This window comes from Symphalangus syndactylus, chromosome 20 (assembly GCF_028878055.3).
Source record: "Symphalangus syndactylus isolate Jambi chromosome 20, NHGRI_mSymSyn1-v2.1_pri, whole genome shotgun sequence".
NCBI lineage: Eukaryota > Metazoa > Chordata > Mammalia > Primates > Hylobatidae > Symphalangus > Symphalangus syndactylus.
Genome location: NC_072442.2, coordinates 25,626,509 through 25,646,436, shown reverse-complemented (window position 1 = coordinate 25,646,436; position 19,928 = coordinate 25,626,509). Strand labels below are relative to the sequence as shown.

At 40.9% G+C, this 19,928-nt stretch overlaps 1 protein-coding gene and 2 pseudogenes across 4 annotated transcripts in view; all 3 read left to right on the top strand.

Annotated features, from left to right (window-relative positions):
- Nucleotides 1–19,928, top strand: part of ACACA (acetyl-CoA carboxylase alpha) — a 275,744-nt gene that overhangs the window by 215,719 nt on the left and 40,097 nt on the right. For all 4 annotated transcript variants that reach the window (XM_055257045.2, XM_055257046.2, XM_063628639.1 and 1 more), the window contains 3 exons: nucleotides 15,243–15,386; nucleotides 15,980–16,100; nucleotides 19,680–19,776. In XM_055257045.2, the coding sequence (XP_055113020.1) occupies nucleotides 15,243–15,386; nucleotides 15,980–16,100; nucleotides 19,680–19,776 (362 nt within the window). The remainder of the gene's footprint in view (nucleotides 1–15,242; nucleotides 15,387–15,979; nucleotides 16,101–19,679; nucleotides 19,777–19,928) is intronic.
- On the top strand, nucleotides 1,282–3,676 carry LOC129469881 (high mobility group protein B1-like; annotated as a pseudogene).
- On the top strand, nucleotides 4,319–5,103 carry LOC134735384 (small ribosomal subunit protein uS5-like; annotated as a pseudogene).

Here is a 19,928-nt window from a genome sequence, read left to right as displayed (position 1 = left end):
CTATATTTCGTAGACAGGAAGACAAAAACAGTAGAAGGGAAAGTGACTTAGTTTCATTGACAGAGACTAGATCAGGGTGAGAACATGAACTTTCATGTCCCTAAGTTTCATTGAAGAAAGCTCAGTCCTCTTTGCTTAGTGGTCTGTAAAGCCTAAGAGAAGGTGGTCCGGTCGTTTTCCTGTTTGTCCAAATGTCATGAGAATGATGACATTAATAAGAGAAGTTTCTAGGGGCTTGCTATTTCATGTCACTCAAGGTAGTAGATCCTAACTCTAGGAACTGTAGGCTGTGGGTGACAGATTCCTTAAAATGCCTCATTGCGTGGCAGACCTGATGTGTGTGGCAAATTACCCTGCTTGAAGGGAGTCATGCTGGCCTGGCAAAGGCAGTAACCTGTGTACTTGGGGAACTGGTAAGATACACCCTAAAGGAGCTGAGATGATTGCAGAGTCATAAACTCTTAAGTCTATGTGCCACTGGACATTTGCAGAGATGTTCATATTTACTTTCCCTCCCCCCACCACTCTTCCTCTCAGTTTCCTTTTTACTTTATTTTTTTCTCCCTTTCCTGGTAAAAGTATTAGTATGTTTAACATACTGTTAGGTGGCAGATAGGCTGGGAAGAACTAGTATTGTAAAGGAACACTGATGTGTACTGGAGCCTACTAGCTCTCAATCCATTGCCCCAGACTTGGGGAGAGAGAGCACATTCTCTATCCAGAGAAATAAGAATATGCAGTTTATGGTTGTCCTCTGGACATTAACTGCCTGTGAAGGTAAGTTATATGCCAAAGGCAGTGATATGCAGGTGATAGATTCACCAGGAGATGACATGTGACTTTTCTTGTATTTTAAAGCTCTGCTTCTTTTTTAGAAAAAAAATATCCTATACTCTCATCCTCCTTAGCGAGATCAGGCCCCTATTTCCACTGAATCTGCCAAGAAAAAAGAAATTATATGATGGGTATGACTAGGGCCGTTAGTTTGGTAGGGGGCTAATTCTGCTAATCTTGCTTTTGAGACTTGGTGCAAGTAAGTTACATTTCTCTCTGGTTCTCATATATGTATTTTTCTGCAGCTATGCAGTATGAAATGTGAAGTTGTCATAGCTGACTCTGTTAGGCACAGTACCAGAGATCCTCTCATGAGTGGGAATTGTCTGTTACACCAAGGACCTGCACTGTATAGTCTCCATGCTCACCCATGACTCTGTAACACACAACATGAAAGTCATGGAGGCTCAAGAAGGGAAGGAGAGATTACTTAGCTCTCACTGTGGGGCGGGCAGCATTGTAACTTTCACATAACTTAAAGAGGTTACGATAGAGACAGCGCCGGGGCAAGCGAGAGCCAAACGGGCACTGGGTGACTCTGTGCCTCGCTGTGGAAAAATAACTAAACATGGGCAAAGGAGATCCTAAGAAGCCTAGAGGCAAGATGTTGTCATACGCATTTTTTGTGCAAACTTGTTGGGAGGAGCATAAGAAGAAGCATCCAGATGCTTCAATCAACTTCTCAGTTTTCTAAGAAGTGCTCAGAGAGGTGGAGGACCATGTCTGCTAAACAGAAGGGAAAATTTAAAGATATGGCAAAAGCAGACAAGACCCATTATGAAAGAGAAATGAAAACCTATATCCCTCCTGAAAGGGAGACAAAAAAGAAGTTCAGGGATCCCAATGCACCCAAGAGGCCTCCTTCAGCGTTCTTCCTGTTGTATTCTGAGTATCACCCAAAAATCAAAGGAGAACATCCTGGCCTGTCCATTGGTGATGTTGCGAAGAAACTGGGAGAGATGTGGAATAACACTGCTGCAGATGACAAGCAGCCTTATGAAAAGAAGGCTGCGAAGCTGAAGGAAAAATACGAAAAGGATACTGCTGCATATTGAGCTAAAGGAAAGCCTAATGCAGCAAAAAAGGGAGTTGCCAAGGCTGAAAAAGCAAGAAAAAGAAGGAAGATGAGGAAGATGAAGAGGATGAGGAGGAGGAAAATGAAGAAGATGATGATGAATAAGTTGGTTCTAGCACTGATTTTTTTCTTGTCTATAAAGCATTTAACCCCCCTGTATACAACTCACTCCTTTTGAAGAAAAAAATTGAAATGTAAGGCTATGTAAGAATTTTTTAAACTGTATGGTGTCTTTTTTTGTATAGTTAACACACTACCAAATGTGTCTTTAGATAGCCCTGTCCTGGTGGTATTTTCATAGCCACTAACCCTGCCTGGTACAGTATGGGGGTTGTAAATTGTCATAAAAATTTTAAGCAGGTTCTTGTTGGTGCACAGCACAAGTAAGATATATATGGGGATGGTAGTTTTTTCATTTTCAATTGTCTCTGATGCAGCTTATATGAAACAATTGTTCTGTTAACTGAATACCACTCTGTAATTGCAAAAAAAAAAAAAAAGTTGCAGCTGTTTTGTTGGCATTCTGAATGCTTCTAAGTAAATTACAATTTTTTTTATTAGTTTAAAAAAAAAAAAGATGTTGTGAGCATGGAGAGGCTAGAGCCAGGCTGCCTAGGTTTAATTCTTGGCTCTACCACCTACTTAGTTGTGTGACCTCGGGCAATTTATTTAACTTCTCTGGGTTACAGTTTTATTAACTGTAAAAGAGGGGACAATAATAGTATCTGTGTACCAGAGTCGTTGTGAGAATTGAATGAGCCAAAATAGGTAAAACATTGGCACTGCCATAGTCTTCTCTAAGTTGCATTTAGGGTTCCTTCTCATTGCAATTTCTTATCCTGGTTCTGGAAAGGAAATACAAACACATTATTCTCTATACTTTCTGATTCTTTGAAGGCAAAAATTCCTTCAAAAAATGTTAGATGACAGTCCTCACTGTGGCAGTACATTCATGTATTGACTTTCCCAATAGATGTATCTAACAACAATCAACGCACTTTGGAAAGCCATTAATGTGAGAGGCACGATGTTCGGTCGTGACAGGGTAGTATATATGTCAGTCATCTGTCTACAAGAGTCCCCAAGGACTTGTTGATACAATAGCTCATAATCACTCTAAGGATCAGTCTAGCAATTTGCATTTTTAAAAGTCCCCAACTACCTATTTTCACAATAGACAGTCCCTGTACTCCCATAGCTCCAGATGGGATCACTCTCCTTTCTAAAGAGGGCATTTTAGCTTCCTTTATGAGTAATCCTTGCTTTAGCATTATGAATGAGTTCTCAAAGTATTGCACAATGGACAGATCTCCTAATTTTCAAGTGCTTCCTCCCCACACATAAAATATTGGTAAATCTGGCCCCATTTAGGGGGATTGTTTTGTTTGTTTTTCATTTGATATTCCTCAAGTTTGGTAGAAAACTATACCAGGTTATGTTTGACTCTATTAGTGTGCCTTAATGACCTGCCAGCAATCCTGAGTGCTCTGGTTTGGAGATCTTGCAGGGTGGAATCACCACACAGACCTCCACTACAGAAGTTGTCTCTGACTCTAAGAGAGCCCATGCATATATGGTGGCTTGGAGTCTAAGAATTTGGGAGACCCTACAGCAAGTACCAGTCCAGAGCTTCTAGATAAAGTGAAAGCTCTGAGACCCTGTTTGGGGCATTGAATACAGACTCAGAAATTATCATGTTTGACAACCTATTATGAATGTGCTCAAACTTTTTGGAGTTACAGAACCTTTAGATTTAAAAAAAAAAAAAAAAACTTGGCCAGGCATGGTGGCTCACGCCTGTAATCCCAGCACTTTGGGAGGCAGAGGCAGGTGGATCACCTGAGGTCAGTGATTTGAGACCAGCCTGGCCAACATGGTAAAGCCCTGTCTCTACTAAAAATACAAAATTAGCCAGGCGTGGTGGCACACACCTGTAATCCCAGCTACTCAGGAGGCTGAGGCAGGAGAATCACTTGAACCTGGGAGGCAGAGGTGGCAGTGAGCCAAGATTGCACCATTGCACTCCAGCATGGGCAAAAACAGCAAAACTCCATCTCAGAGAAAAAAAAAAAACAACTTTCGCTTATTCTTCTCCCTGACATTTACTAGGTAAGCAACTTTGGGCTTTAATCTGTTTAGATGTTAGTTTCCTCTTTGTGAAATGGAAGGCATAATACATTTCCCGTTTTAAAGTAGAAAATCAGGTTGGCGTGATAATCCTATAATCCAAGCAGTTTGGAAGGCCAAGGAAGGAGGATGGCTTGAGGCCAGGAGTTCAAGACCAGGCTGGGCAATATAGCAAGAAGCAAGACCCCCTCTACAAAATAATTAAAAAATTAGCCAGGTGTGGGGGTGCCTGAGATGGGGAACCGTGGAACCTTTGGCAGTGGCATCCAGGGCTGCGACCATGGCTGTGAACAGGGCCTGGGCCCCACAGAGCTCATGGAGGCAAGGCCGAGGGCAAGGAATGGATGACCAAGTTGGGCCACCTGGTCAAGCACATGAAGATCAAGTCCCTGGAGGAGATCTATCTCTTCTCCCTGCCCTTCAAGGAATCTGAGATCACTAACTTTTTCGTGGGGACCTCTCTCAAGGACGAGGTTTTGAAGATTATGCCAGTGCAGAAGCAGACCCATGCTTGCCAGCACGCCAGGTTCAAGATGTTTGTTGCCATCAGGGACTACAATGGCCATGTTGGTCTGGGTGTTAAGTACTCCAGGGAGGTGGCCACTGCCATCCATGGGGCCATCATCCTGGCCAAGCTCTTCATTGTCCCCATGCACAGAGGTTACTGGGAGAAGAAGGCCCACACCATCCCTTGCAAGGTGACAGGTGGCTGTGGCTCTGTGCTGGTGCGCCTCATCCCCACGCCCAGGGCACTGGCATCGTCTCGGCCCTGGTACCCAAGAAGCTGCTGATGATGGCCAGTATTGATGACTGCTACACCTCAGCCAGGGGCTGCACTGCCACCCCAGGGAACTTTCTCAAGGCCACCTTTGATGCCATCTCTAAAACCTACAGCTACCTGACCCCCGACCTCTGGAAGGAGACTGTATTCATCAAGTCTTCCTGTCAGGAATTCACTGACCACCTCGTCAAGACCCACACCAGAGTCTCCATGCAGGGGACCCAGGCTCCAACTGTGGCTACAACACAGAGTTTGTACATAAGAAAAATAAAGTGAATTAAGCCTGTTTTTGGTTTGTTTGTTTTTTTTAAGTAGAAGACCAGAGAATCTCTTAATCTTAAATTTTCTTCAATATCTAGTATTCTGTGACGCTATGAAGAAGCATATTGATCTGTAGCCAGGGAACTGTTTTAGGCTGGGGAGTGAATAGATAGGAGGTGGGGAATTTTAAAAGTTATTGCATATTAGGGTATTATATATTAAATTACATATTAGTGATATGTAAAATTATTACATACTCGGGAGACCAGGAATGGAAGTTGAAGAGCGTGATGATTTAAAATTTTTTTAATTTTGTTTCTTACCTGTATTACAGAAAAGCAAACACTATATGTTGTTCACAATCACAAGTGGCTGTAGAATTATAAATCTTGAGAGTGGGAGGATCCTCAAAAGTTCATCCACACAATTGTTGTGTGAATCTCCTCTGTGACACCATTGCTAAATATTCACCCAATTATGTGTGAAAAATTCAACTGAATGGGAGCTTAGTACTTTTGGAGCCAATCCCACTCATCTATGTATTCATCTGTGAGTTCTTTTTTATATTTGGCTAAAGTCTGTTTCCCTGTACAGAGAGACTGATCACTCTTTAAAGACAGTGTTCAAATTTAGTAAAGAAACTCCCAGTTTTATGATATGACCAATTGGAAATTGAATGGAACCAAAATCTTTCTTATGTACTTTTGTGTTCAGAGTCTGGTCTTGTCTCAAGAACAAATGTAGTGAAGATGAAAATGCTATTCCAAGATAGAAAAGAAATTGGATTCATAAATAACTTTGCCAGTTAAAAATGTGAAATAAGTAGAAGAAACAAGAGAAACAGTTAAAACTTAATTCCACTTGGAAGTACTCCTTGGAACCTTAGGGGTTTCCTGCAGTGCCATGTAGTACCTTCGGAGCCCGATTATCTTCTGCTTTCTCCTCCTCTGCCTTGTTGAAAGTTAAGATCCTGATATAAGGTTGGAGGATAGTTCTTTTTGACTGCTATATTTGTAGATACCAGCTAAAACTCATTGGGTCTAAGGTTTGGTGGAATCAGTAAAGGTGATGTAGACTTAGATACTCAAACCCTAAGGGTACACAAACACAAGCTAAACTGCTAGAATGTATTACCCTCTTGCCTCAGTGAACAGTCTCTGGCTCACTTCATCCATGTGGACCTTCATTATATCTCTACCCTATATCCATTGTCCATTTCCATCTCCAGGGTTCTGATGTGTTCTGAGTATTAGAATGAAGAAATGCCTCTACCTCACACTTTGGGTGGCATGTAGGGTCTCTGCACTGTCTGCCTCTAATAAAACATTGTCTCTGAACTCAAGCTAAGGGCCCACTTAGCTCTGTACACACGGTTCCTTAGGAGGATTGGTTTCTTCCTCTTCATTTTCTATTCAGTTGTATGTTACACCTTCATATGTTGAATTTTCTTCACCTGTCTCTCTTTCTACATATATTCATAGCTCTGTCTTTGCAGATCAGTGCTCACTTGAAGCTTTGCTACTCTGTCAGCCCCTCTCCTCTCTTCAGCCTTTCTTCTCCCCCAACTCCAGCCTGAAGCCCAAGTAAATTAGCTTCTCACCCCTGCCCCCTAGTTTTAAAAAAAATCCCATACTCCTCCAACAGTGTCTATTCTTGGATTTGCAGTCAGCAACCATCTCCAATAACCATCAGGCTGTCAGCTTTGCAGCTCCCTACCACCTCCCACCTCCCCCATCACTCACCAGAGGAAAAAGAGAGCCAGAGCAAGAGCTTGAAATATATCATGCAATAGTGTATCATGAATTTGTTGTGAATCACAGTGGTGAAGCAGGTTTATTTATTTCTGAGACCTTAAATCAATACAAAGTAGGTCTCTTAGTTCTGAAGCTGGGATGGAGTGTGAAAAAATGAGCCCACTGTACTCCCAAAACTTTGGGGAAAGGAGATGACAGCTATATAATTCCATTTACCAGGCACTAGGGGCTTTAATGTGAAGGTGACAGGGAGCTCTTTGTGCATTTAGAGCACCATATCTTCTAAATAAAAGATCTGTAGACTTGATAGTGGAGCATAGCTCCAAGTTTTTAATAATCTCCAAGCATTAGACTGAGCCAATATGTTCCCAAGTCAGAGAGGTCCCCCTAAACACTCATCAATTAAAAGTGCAAAGAACCGCACATGTTGGTAGATTAGAAATGCAAGGACTCCAGTCTTTTCTAGAAGGAAGACAGAGCTGGGCCCTGGCTGTACACAGACTGATCTATGAATATGGTAAAGCAGCAGAAACGAGACTGTTTAGAAACCTGACTCCTAGCTGTTCATCATTCTAGGGAATGTTGCCTGTGCATGGATCCAAATCTAGCTATGTCCCTTCTCATTCAGATTGGCCATCATCACACAGTCTAATCAGCTAATGTACACGGTCAGAAATGTTGGATTATGAAAGAAGAAGCTTAAAGAGCTTTTTAGATTGAACTACAGATTACCATGCCTGGGCTTCAAGATTTCCTGGCTGATTTTTGACCGGTTCCTAATTTTAATAATGTCTCAGTGTCTGGGATTTAAGCCTTCTAAAATAGTATGCGCATCTAAGAAATTGAGAAATCAGTGTTGGTAAGGAAAAGAACCGACCCAAATTTAACCAACAGCATAAGATGCAAATATGAGAAGTCAAGACCATTGGAACATGTAATCAACTTTTGAGTATCTTCATTTTCTACCTGACCCATTGGTAAAATATGCCTTTCTCAATAGGTAAAGCAGGTTTATGCAGCTCAGAAGAGCATTCCTAACATAATATGACTTTATAGTACTTAGAATTACTAGCTTAATTTTAGCCCATGTAAAGAATTTTGACAGGGGGAGGGAGGGAAAGGAGCATCTACATTGGGGAAAACTAAAAAGGTAGGAAAATTGAACCACTCCTTTTGCTTCAGAAAGCCACTATGCATTATAACACTAATATGAAAGACTTATTTTGCTTATAGTGGTTACACTTGCTGAACATACTAATCAGTTGAGTTTTTACAGAATACATAGAACTGTGGTAGATCACATGCATTTATTGCATGCCTGTTAGTTATAAAGCTGTTCTTATGCTGTGGCAATACAAAGATGATTCCTGCTTTCATGGAGCTGAAATTTAGGTAAAAGACAATAATAGGCTTTTCATGTGTTCTAAAGAAAAAAATAAAATTGCTGCCCACCAGATGTCAATGAGAAAACACAAACCAAAAGGCCACAGAGATAATAAGTCAGTGCTACTCCCCTAAGAGCCAGGCCCTGCAAACACCAGACTCTTGGGGCCTGGCACTGGTGAGCAATGCAGTCAGTCACAGCCTATTCAGTAAAACCAGTAGGAGGCGACTGACAAACAGGGATTTTTTTAAAAGTTTTCCATCTTTAGAAAATACATAATCTGATAAAAGATTGGTATCCAAAAGAATTCTCAAACTCAACAAGAAAACAACCCAGTAATTAAAAACATGGGCAAGAAATTTGAACAGACATTTCACCAAAGAAAATATAAGGATGGTAAATAAGCACATGAAAAGATTGCTTATCATTAGTCATTAGAGAAATGAAGATTAAACCACAGCTTGACACCACTAAATGTGTTTTTTGTTTTGTTTTTTGGTTTTTTTTTTTGAGACGGAGTCTCGCTCTGTTACCCAGGCTGGAGTACAGTGGCGCGATCTCGGCTCACTGCAACCTCCACCTCCTGGGTTCAAGCGATTCTCCTGCCTCAGCCTCCCAAGTAGCTGGGACTACAGGCACGTGCCACCACGCCCCGGCTAATTTTTTATATTTTTAGTACAGATGGGGTTTCACCGTGTTATCCAGGATGGTCTCAATCTCCTTACCTCATGATCCGCCTGCCTAGGCCTCCCAAAGTGCTGGGATTACAGGTGTGAGCCACTGCGCCTGGCCTAAATGGTTTTTTTTTTTAATGTTTGACAAATACCAAGTGTTGATGAGGATGCAGGACAGCTGGAACTCTCATAAATTGTTGGTGGCAATGCAAAATGGCACAGCCACTTTGAAAAAGGTTGGGCTTTTCTTAAAACCTGTACACAAATGTCTATAGCAGCATTATTTATAATCCTCCAAAAGTGAAAACAACCCAAGTGTACACCAACAGGCAAACGGGTGACCAAGTTGTGGTACTTCCATAAAATAGAATATTACTCAGAAATAAAAATAAACTACTGATACCTGCATCAGCATGAATGAGGCTCACATGCAATATGCTAACTGAAAGAAGCTAGATTCAAAAGGCTATATACTGTATGACTCCATTTATGTAACCTTCTAGAAAAGGCAAAACTATTGGAACAAAAAGATCAATGGTTGTTAGGGGTGGAGGGAGGGAAGGGAACATGAGAAGACTTTGGGATGATGAAAATGCTCTCTATCTTGATTGTTGTGGTGGTTATATGACTATGTGTATTAAAATTCACAGACTTGTATACTTATGATGGACAGTTTTGCTGTATGTAAATTATACTTCAATAAACCAGACTTTATTTAAGATTTTTAAAAATTGGCTGGGCATGGTGGCTCATGTCTGTAATCCCAGCACTTTGGGAGACTGAGGTGAGAGGCTTGCTTGAGGCCAGGTCTTCGAGACCAGCCTAGACAACGTAGCAAGACCTTGTCTCTACAAAAAAAAAAAAAAAAAAAAAGAATTCCTGTTTGGAATTAACTTATCATCAGAAATCTCAAGTCCCTACCTACATGAGCAGTTGGGTGAGTGATTACTTTTGGCAGCTTTCTTTGCAGAAGCCTGTGCTTCTTCTCATACATTTAGCAAGCAAACTATTGTGTGGCTCCTCTCTACCTTTTACATTACAAATGAGTCTCTGTTCCTTACCCACTCCACCTTCAAATCCTTATTGTCTTTCCACTGTCTAATTCATTCCTCTGTTCTCCAGTGAGCCCTGCACCTCAGTAATGAGATGCAGGTCTTCCAGTGTTATTTCTGGCCTATATTCAGCCTCTTTTTGGCTGTTTCTTTTCCTTCCACTGGCAGCACCACCCCTTTGCCCCAGTTTATCCTTCAGCATACCTGATCACTTCATAATTTGCTGCTTCTAGAGAGATTTTTGGCCTTATAGCAGATGGTCTTGAATCCAGCTGTGGCTCACGTCAGAGGCTTTTCTCTCCTCTGCCCACAGTATGTCACCAAGCCCCTTCTCTACCCCAACCCTAGCCTAGCACCTGCCAGCCAGCACTCCAGTTTGCCAGTGACAGTAGTGGCAATAAAGTGGGGAAAAAATTATAGCCCTTTGCCTATGTATTAAGAAACTGTATTTTGGAACCCCCAAATAATCTTGGTGGTCACATAGGTCCTGGTTCCATTTCCCTAGAGATTTAATTCCATTCACCCTTGGATATATTCCTGAAGAAACATTGACACAGTAATATGTGCAGCACCACTTAAAATTGTTAATTGGAGATTGAATTACTTGTCAGATTTTTAAAATGTAGTCCTCTCAGGTCAGGGAGGAGGATATTAGCTGCACTGAGTAGATGAGCTATTGCATTTTTTTCTTCTCCTTCCTCTTTTCTCTCCCCCTCCCTTTTCCTCTCTCTCATCCTTCCTTGTTTCTTTTGTCCCTATTTTACCACTTTTCCCCTACTCCTGCTTATTCTTTCTCATATCTGTTCTCTTTCAGCTTTAGCCAACCTTTATCAATAACCTGACAGATCCCAGAGTGACTTTAATATCTAGAATCATGGATGAAGTCCAGTGATGACAATTACTCAGTAAATTTACAAAACCCCTCCTCAAATCCTCTTGAGAATGGAAATGTCCTAATAAGGAGGATTGCAGCGAGGACTCAGCTTTTGTGTAGCCTAATTCTTAGATGCAGGAGGAATTTTGTATTCCCTGCTTCCTTAAATAGATGTCCTGACCCACCAAGGATTGTTTAAAAAGGGGGAAAAGACTAAATAAAATGGGGAGAGAAGGAATAGATTTCATTTTTTATTCCATCATTGATATGCATCATAATTTTTCACATCTTCACCACATAATTGCAAATATTTGCCTGTAAGTCTAAGGGTCCCCAACATAATGTGTATGTCAGGACAAAAGCAATTTTTTAAAAATTGAGCTAAGTTGCATCTGTGAAACTTGGAAATCTCAATGCCCGTGCTGACAAATATCCTGACAAGTAAATACTGCACTCATTCAGTATTACATAGTGATTTCATTTGCACAAAACCTTACAATGCTCTGCCACTTCAGTCAAACGTCTGGAGCATAGGGGAAAGGAAGAACGTGTTTATCTTGATCTCCAAAAAGGGCTTTAAGGGAGAGAGCAGGCGGTATATTAGGCTGTTTTCATTGCCTGTCAGCTGTGGTAAACCTGAGCTGTCTGCAGTGTCTCTAGATAAGCAGCAGCAGCAGCAGAGGCCTGAGCATGGACGTATGACTGCATTCATTTGTACTTCTTATGTATCTCAACATTTCTAAAGGCTACGTAGCATCTTTGGTGGAGCCTTTAACAATTATGTCTCTGCTAATCACCAGCTTTTATGTGGTGCCCTTAATTCTTAGGTCCTCTAGCTGCAATGAATGAAGTGCTGGATGAGGCTTAAGTTTATATTGAGAATGAGTCAAGATCCTCTTTCCTCTCAGATTCAGCCCTTATTCAGTTCTGTCAGCATGCCACTCTTCAGGAGAGGACCCCGAGGTGGAGCCTATTCCTAATATTGCATGGTACTGCTTTTCCACTTAGATCTGGAGGGCGAGAAAGTGAGGCCTCAGGAGAATCACCTCTGTTTGACTCACTCCTGTGTTTAAATGTTTATTGATGCTTGCTGGACAGATAAATTAAAAGTTTGTATCATACAGTAAGTAGAATGTAAGAGGAATATATTTGGGAACTGAAACACGGCAAGAAATGCGTGGGTCAAAGTTTAAAAGAGTGTTGAACACAGCTGACCTACTTCATGAAAATATGTTGATGAGAGTTGTTGACCCCAGGTTTTTCTGTAGAAGGTCAGTAGGGCAACCTTGAGGAAGAAAACAATGGTTCTGTCTATGTGGGCTCCATTCATCTTCCTAGATACCGATGAGGGTTTATGTAACTGTTATAGCATGATCATTTCAGAGTTAGGCAGAATGGATTTTATCCTAACCCAGATTCTGCTTCCTTGGTTGGAGCTTTTGTTGTGAAGTATTCTAAAATCATTAAAACCACTTGAGTCAGCAACGACCCTTATAAATCAGGAGCTATTGTGTGCCCTCTCATTCTACTGGTGCATACTCCAAACATGTGGTCATTGAAGATGAACTGGAGGGTACTGCTTTCTCTTCACCGATTGTTAAGTAGTTATGATTGTTAGCATTTGTTTATGATTAGTGGAGCAGTTTCATTTCTGTGCCCATCCCCACCTTACCCCCCATCTCCCAAGATAAGACTGGTCAGAGAGTGATATTGGGATACTCTTAGTCTATTCTGTAATTTTTCTCCTTAATTTCTGAATTGAACTTTCTCACATGACAAACACTTCTTTAGCTCAGAAATAATGTTCTTGGTTATGTTAAGCCCTGGTTAGGTTTCTCCTAAACATAGGAAAGGAGAGATGTAGAAATACTGCTGCCTTTTCAGAACAATGCCAAAGCATCAGAACCCGAGTTTTAATTTAGTTTGTAAAGGGAAGAGTACTCAGTTACTGAGCCTACCAAGTTTGCCTCCCATTATTTTGTAAAAATACGAGGTAGAATGGATAAGTGGCAGAGGATCACTTTTAAATGAGGAGGCAAAGACATCAGAAGAAAGTATGTTTAAACAGCTGAGCAGTCCCTTTTCCTGAGTGTAGTTCTTCATTGGTCCGTTATTAGTTTTGGAGATGTGTAAGATTCTAAGTGGCTGGACATTATCAGGTATTAGAGATAGGAAGAAAATAGTGTTTCTGAGTAGAAAATGGCCCCAGCTCTCTCTTCTGGGCAACAAGGAGTACTTGGCTCCTGACCTAGATTGTGAATATCAGATTTTCAGGGTCAGCACAGTGTCTCCTTTTTTATTCCTTTTCCCCCTTTCCAATTTTATTTTAATAATTAAAAATACTGCTGATCACACTGAATGCCTTCCAACAGAGAGGCAGTCTGTCCCAGAAGGACCAGTTGTGGGCCATCGGGTTTATGACGACCATAAAACCAGAGCCAGAGCGTGGCTTCCGTAAGTGACAGGGTTTCTGCCTCTACCAGGCTCCCGCATCAACAGACTGCTTTGGATATTTGCTTTGGTTTGGATTTTTTTGTTCTGTTTTGTTTCCTGATGCATGTGTGAGTGTGCATGTGTGTGCACATTTAAAGATATAAATGAAACAGGTATGTAATGCCCTCTGCCTGTTAGAAAGACTAAAGTCATAAAAATAACAAACGGCGTGTATTTGCTAGAATGTCAAAGTTATGAGTTTATTTTGTAATGATGTGCTCCTGCCTTCATGAGGTAAACTGGCCGTGGCGGAGGTGTTATTAGTAATATGGACTCAGCGGAGCAGAAAGCCGAGTGACCGAGAGATCAGTGTATCAGTCAGAGAGAGGGCAAATGGAAAGAGACAGCAGGAGAATGAGAAAAGAGCCGCAGTGCCTGGGCTGAGATTAAAGACGGACTGAGAGGCGGATGGGAGCTCAGTGGTCAGATACGGTCTCCCCTGTTCACGAGGCTCCTTCAAAGGAGCTGCCAGCATGTTGCTCAGCTTGGGGCTGCCTGTAAAGGCTTGTTTCTGCGCTTCCTTATCAAGGAAAACAGTAATCTGAGAGCAATTTTGCTTTCCATATTCCTTTCAGAAAAGTATCTTATGCCCTTCCTAGCTGAAGTTAAATGGAATCAAGGCCAATTGGGTCACACTGAGGTTATTACTTTGGTCACCAACTTCCTCCACCTTTGGAGGGTCCTGATGGGGGTGCTGACCCAGCATGCAGGGGAACCTCTCAAAGCTCCTAACAAGAAGGGGCAAAATGGGAATATACAGGCAGACTTTGCTGGCCCTTAGTTAGATTCTCCCCAGAGACTGAAAATGAATACAAGTAGGGAAGAAATTTTGTATTGTCGTTATTTTTTAAAGAAGGAGAGGAAAGGAAAAAGAAAAGGTAAAATACAGTAAGTACTCTACAACTGTTTAGAGCTCTCCAGGGCTACCTTAGATGACTGGCAATTACTACACACTCAGCAGTTCGCAATAGTCAGTGATCAGGCTGCCCGGCTTCCATCTGCTGGGTCAGAAAACCTCCTTCCCTGAAAGAAATTATTAACCAGTCTTCAAGGGAAAAAGAAGCCCTACAATTTCCAAGTCCAGGAATATCTTTTCTTCCTCTTTTTTTCTTCTTTAAAGGAAACTTTGTGGTTTCCAATTGCAGGTGCCCTTTGATCTTACAAGGATTAAACTCCTCCAAGGATATACAGGGATTGAGGCCCCGAACTCCTTGGAGCCTTGGAAGGGAAGGAGGAGGGGAAGCGTGCTTGGGTATAAATCACAGCCCTGCACCCAGCACACACAAAAAAACTTGAGACTCAGGGGTTCATGTATGTATCATGAGTTGCTTCAGGATTTTGCTAGCTTTAGGGCTTGTGCGTGGAGGCCAGTGTTAGGTTGGTGCAAAAGTAATTGCGGTTTTGCCATTAAAAGAAATGACAAAAACCACAATTACTTTTGCACCGACCTAATAAAAATCAAATATAAGGAAAAAATAATCCTTTTTAAAAATGAGGAACCTAAGCCCCCAGAGTTTCTTTAACTGAGACTTGTCACTAAATATTGTTGAAAGACAGGCATGTTACCTTTTTGTGTCTATGCGCAAAGAGACTTGCACGCAATGAGGTAGCCTATGCCTCTGGGTCTCAGCCTCACCCTCCACTGCAGTTTCAGCTGAGGGTGGAAGTATGCTTTGCCTATCTGTGGCAGCTGGTGGTGAGAAAGGGGCTTGCTGGTTTTAAAATTGCAACCATGAATGTGATTGTTAAAAGTATTTTTTGTTTTCTAAGTTTTCTTTTTAGGAAGAAGATTCAGATAGTCCCTCAGAACAACCCATGGAGACTGAAATCTCTGTTTTGTGGAGAAAAGAACCCATTTTAGTGCGACTTGTGAAATAGACCATGCCTTTATTTCTATAGAGACAAATGTCTTTTCTCTTGCTCATTTCAATAGGTTCTTGGGCGGGAAGTGTATACCTCCAATAACCAGCTGGGGGGCATCCAGATTATGCACAACAATGGGGTGACCCACTGCACTGTGTGTGATGACTTTGAAGGGGTTTTCACTGTCCTGCACTGGCTGTCTTACATGCCCAAGGTGAGCCCTTCCTACCCAGCGCTGACATGGCCTGCAGAGCCTGTCATTTCCGCCACAGCTCACTGCCTCTGTGTTTAAGGTCTTGTCTTTATGGTGGAAGAATTTTTTTATAAAATATTTCTCTGAAAGCTATTGATTTCTCTTTTCCTTACAGCCATATTTTGCCTTCTACCTTTAAAATGTATTTGGATTTCATTAGTTGGGCCCCTTTCTAATGTCTTCCAGCCACGGAAGCCCTCATGGCCTACCTAAGGCTCAGATCCCAGTATATTAAGCTTCCTCCTCATTGTGGGTGTTCTCCTTTGTAATAGCCATTCATTCCTCAGAGGAGCATCCCAGAAAGCATGGGCACACTGAAATCAAGAGTCAAAACACACCACTTTGTGCCAGCCTCCTAAATGAGACTATTGACCTATACATGTTCCTTGGGGCCTGGCACATACGTAGGATTCTTTCAGCTGAAGACTGGGACTATTGGGTGTAATTCCATATGTGGGCCCTGCTGTCTTTGTCTATAGCTATTGTTGCTGAGTTGGAGTCTAGGGCTGTCGCCCACTGATTGCTGTGCTCTTTCTCTTCCAATCTCCTTTTAGAGCGTGCACAGTTCAGTTCCTTTTCTGAACTCAAAGGATCCTATAGACAGAATCATCGAGTTTGTTCCCACAAAGGCCCCATACGATCCTCGATGGATGCTAGCAGGCCGTCCTCACCCAAGTATGTATATGTTTGAGGACCCTATGGTACCTGGTTCTTAAGCTTTTAGCATTCTTTTCAATCACTATCCAATTCCTGAACAATCACATGTGACTAAGAAAACAGAGCTAAGTACCTAGAAATGAGAAAGACCTGAAAACCAGCCCTCTGAAGAAAAAGGTGGGAAATCCTTCATGAACAAATGAAAAATAAATAAAATGAGATTTCCCAATCACCCATTGAATCGAGCAGTGCAGTCACTAATACATTTCTTCTGTTTATTCTGTTATTAAAGCACTTATTACTTAATGGGTTCAAAGACTTTAAAACAGTTCAATATAAGCCATAAAGTCATAGAATTATAGGACTAGAATCTTCAGTCATCTAATCCCTATAACCAAAAGAGATTAATCAGTTTCGTTTTAGCACACGTCTTTGAGACCCTTCAGTGTAGAATATGACTTCACTCTTCTCAGCAAGCTCTGAGCACCCACGCTGCATGTGCCCTTCTTTTCTTATGATATTGGTAATGGTATTGGTACTTGCTTCAGTAATTAATAGAAGGCTACTTTGTAAGCTCATTTATTCATGAAGAGATTGTCCAGAACTTTTAATTATGTAGATACATGGAGTGAGAATAAGCCCTCCCTCCAGATATATCTGATCTATCGCTTTGTCTTTTACCTAACTTAGAAACAAAACAGGAAAAAGAAGTAACTCTGTGTACATTCTCATTTGTCAGTCCATTTGGCTGTTCTAGCAAACCTTACTTACCAGGAGGTTGTTTTGTGGAGCACCAAATCCCTCTGCTGTATTTTGAATCCATTTTTTCAAACTATGTGAGGAAGCATTTGTTCTTTTTTGCATATTTATTGCAACCATTTCAAAGAAAGGCTATATATAAAAGTAGAAGAGATTGCAGAAGGTATTTTATTAAGTGTAAAAGTCATTGTGATTTTGCGGAAAGAGAGGTCTTCATAAGGAAGACCTAATAAAACTTTGTGGGTACCCACCGAAAGCCAGGTGGGACTGTAAAGCACTTCCATATACGTTATCTTATTTGCACTTACAACCTCTCTTAGGTAAAGAGAGATAACTATTTTACAAAAATCAGAGAAGTTGAGTGATTCATACAAGATCACATAGCTATTACATAGCTATTATATTGTTTTTCTACAATATCTACATTAGACTTTCTATTATATAAAAACATGAGAGAAGTGTTTATTTTAATTTATAACTTTACCTGTTGTCTTCAGTGCCTCTTCTTGTTAATTTTAATAAAACGAAATAGTTTTTCTTACATAGCCTGGAAAATCACCATACTAACCTTCTCCCTGCTGTTTCTTTTTTTTTTTTTTTTTTTTTTTGAGAGGGAGTTTTGCTCTTGTCCTCCAGGCTGGAGTACAATGGCATGATCTCGGCTCACCGCAACCTCCACTTCCACTTACCCCTTCATTCCCCTTCTTTTTGTGCCATGATTATGATAAGAACTATGAGCCTAAGGTTACCTGTCAGTCTTTTTTTTTTTTTTTTTTTTTTTGAGACGGAGTCTCACTCTGTCGCCAGGCTGGAGTGCATTGGCACAATCTCGGCTCACTGCAACCTCCGCCTCCCGGGTTCAATTGATTCTCCTGCTTCAGCCTCCCAAGCAGCTGGGACTAAAGGCGCATGCCACCACGCCCAGCTAATTTTTGTAATTTTAGTAGAGACGGGGTTTCACCATGTTGGCCAGGATGGTCTTCATCTCTTGACCTCGTGATCCACCCACCTCTCAAAGTGCTGGGATTACAGGTGTGAGCCACCGTGCCCGGCCACCTGTCAGTCTTAAAATGCAGGACTTTTCTGGGAATGAAGTGAGCCTCTTTACTTCTAGAATTTGGATCAAGACTTAGTGAATTTTTTCCTGGGAAATGCGGGATGCCATCTTAGCCGTCTTCTAAGGTTCTGCATCGGAACTGGGTAGGATCTACTCTCTGGGGACTGTGAAGCATAGCTACAATAGTCAGTGACTCCTCCTACCTCTAGCAAGAGAGTTTTTAAAGAAGAAAACATTTCCATCTTGAAGTTAATTCTATAGTTCCAAATCCCTGTTATTGAAGTAAGAATTAGAAAATGATCCAAAGATATAAAGTTAAAATTCAGTATTCTGATGAACCTAGAAATTTGGTTTAGAACCTTCACCAAAATTTGAGCCCTTCTTTCATGGGTGAACAGAAGTATGTGTGTGTAGGTGGGCATTATCCTGGCCATTATTAATGAGATCCACAGAATAAAATGAAATTTTTGATAAACTAAGTTTTCTGTTTTTTGGATAATATTTTTTCATTGACTCCCTAGTAATTCATCCTGCTGTCTATGTGCAGCTAACACTCGCTCCCAAATCGAGTGACTTCAGATTTTAATTTAGTGGAAGCGTTAAAGAAAGCAGATGATTCCCTGTGATAAGTTAAAGCAGATATCTTCTAGGTTAAAAGTTAAAGTCATTTATTAGAGGAGATAGTGCTGTGATATTCTTCAAACTGACGCCCAACACAAGACCAGAATCTAAACGATCGGCTTTGAGCTCACGGATGGAGAGATAATTTTGAAATGGATGATCACATTTTACACTGGGGCCATAGAGGCAAGGAATGTAGAACACAGTAATTACAAGTTTAGTCTTGATAAAACACTCTCCATCCTGTTTAAGTCAGCAGAGGTTAGCTTGCTCAGATCTCCACTTTTAATTGGTTTTGGACTTGGGTTTTTAGGGGGTGGAGGGCCATGTTCAAATTAGAAGAATCACTGAAAACCGTGAGCTGAGAGGGCAAACTAGGAAACAGTTGTTTGCAGAAGCTTTTATGGGGCTTTGGTCAAACATTCATACCTGTGGAACAAAAGTTTTTTTCTTAAACTAACATGTTGAAAATTTTGGGTCTTGCCAGTGAAGGAAATTCTATGTGCAAGGAAGATTAATGGCATTAAGTATGTGCATCTTAACCATTGTATTTTTACTATCTGTCAAGAATATGTGGCCCTTTTTTGTAGAAAGATTATACTTTATCAGCTGTTTAATAAAGTAGATATATCTTGTTGCTTTTGTAGCGGAGAAACTGAGTTCCTATTTTTCCCTCCAAATTTGGATCCTTATCTGATCATTAATACTTATTGTTTGGTTGTTTTCAGCCTTCAGTTAAAAGAAAGTCAGTGGAATCAAACAAAATTGTAAGGCAAGTTTTAAAATAGAAATAGACATTTTGAAAATATCTTTAATGACTTGGCAGCCTTTTGGCAAATGTTTGTAGTGTCTTGAAGAAAGTCAAGTTATTTATTTAAAAGCATGCAAACTCTCTCTGCTAGCTGAACCCTGTCGTTTAACAATAAATGATGCTTTTGCTGATAAATGATTCTTTTTATGCAGACTAGCAAATGAAATAGGAGATGATGTCTGAAGGCAGATGAACATTCAGCTGCCTAATGCTTCCATCTATTATAATTTGGTTAAAAACAACAAACTCCCTAAAATAATCCCCAAACCACCTTAAATTTGTCAGTTCCAGCACATTGTCAATGGATTCACTGTCCTTATTCTCTGTTTTCTTTCTTTCCCTTCTATAGCCCAAAAAGGTCAATGGTTGAGTGGCTTTTTTGACTATGGATCTTTCTCAGAGATTATGCAGCCCTGGGCACAGACTGTGGTGGTTGGTAGAGCCAGGTAAGAGCTCTTTTGTTTTGGCAGCTCTTTTTCCTCCCAACTAAAAATAAGAAAGAAAAGAGCCATGGCTATATAGATATATACCAATAATGTTCTCTTTGTCTGAACTGTCTGAGAATATTGGATTATAGCCATGCCCAAGGCAGAATAAT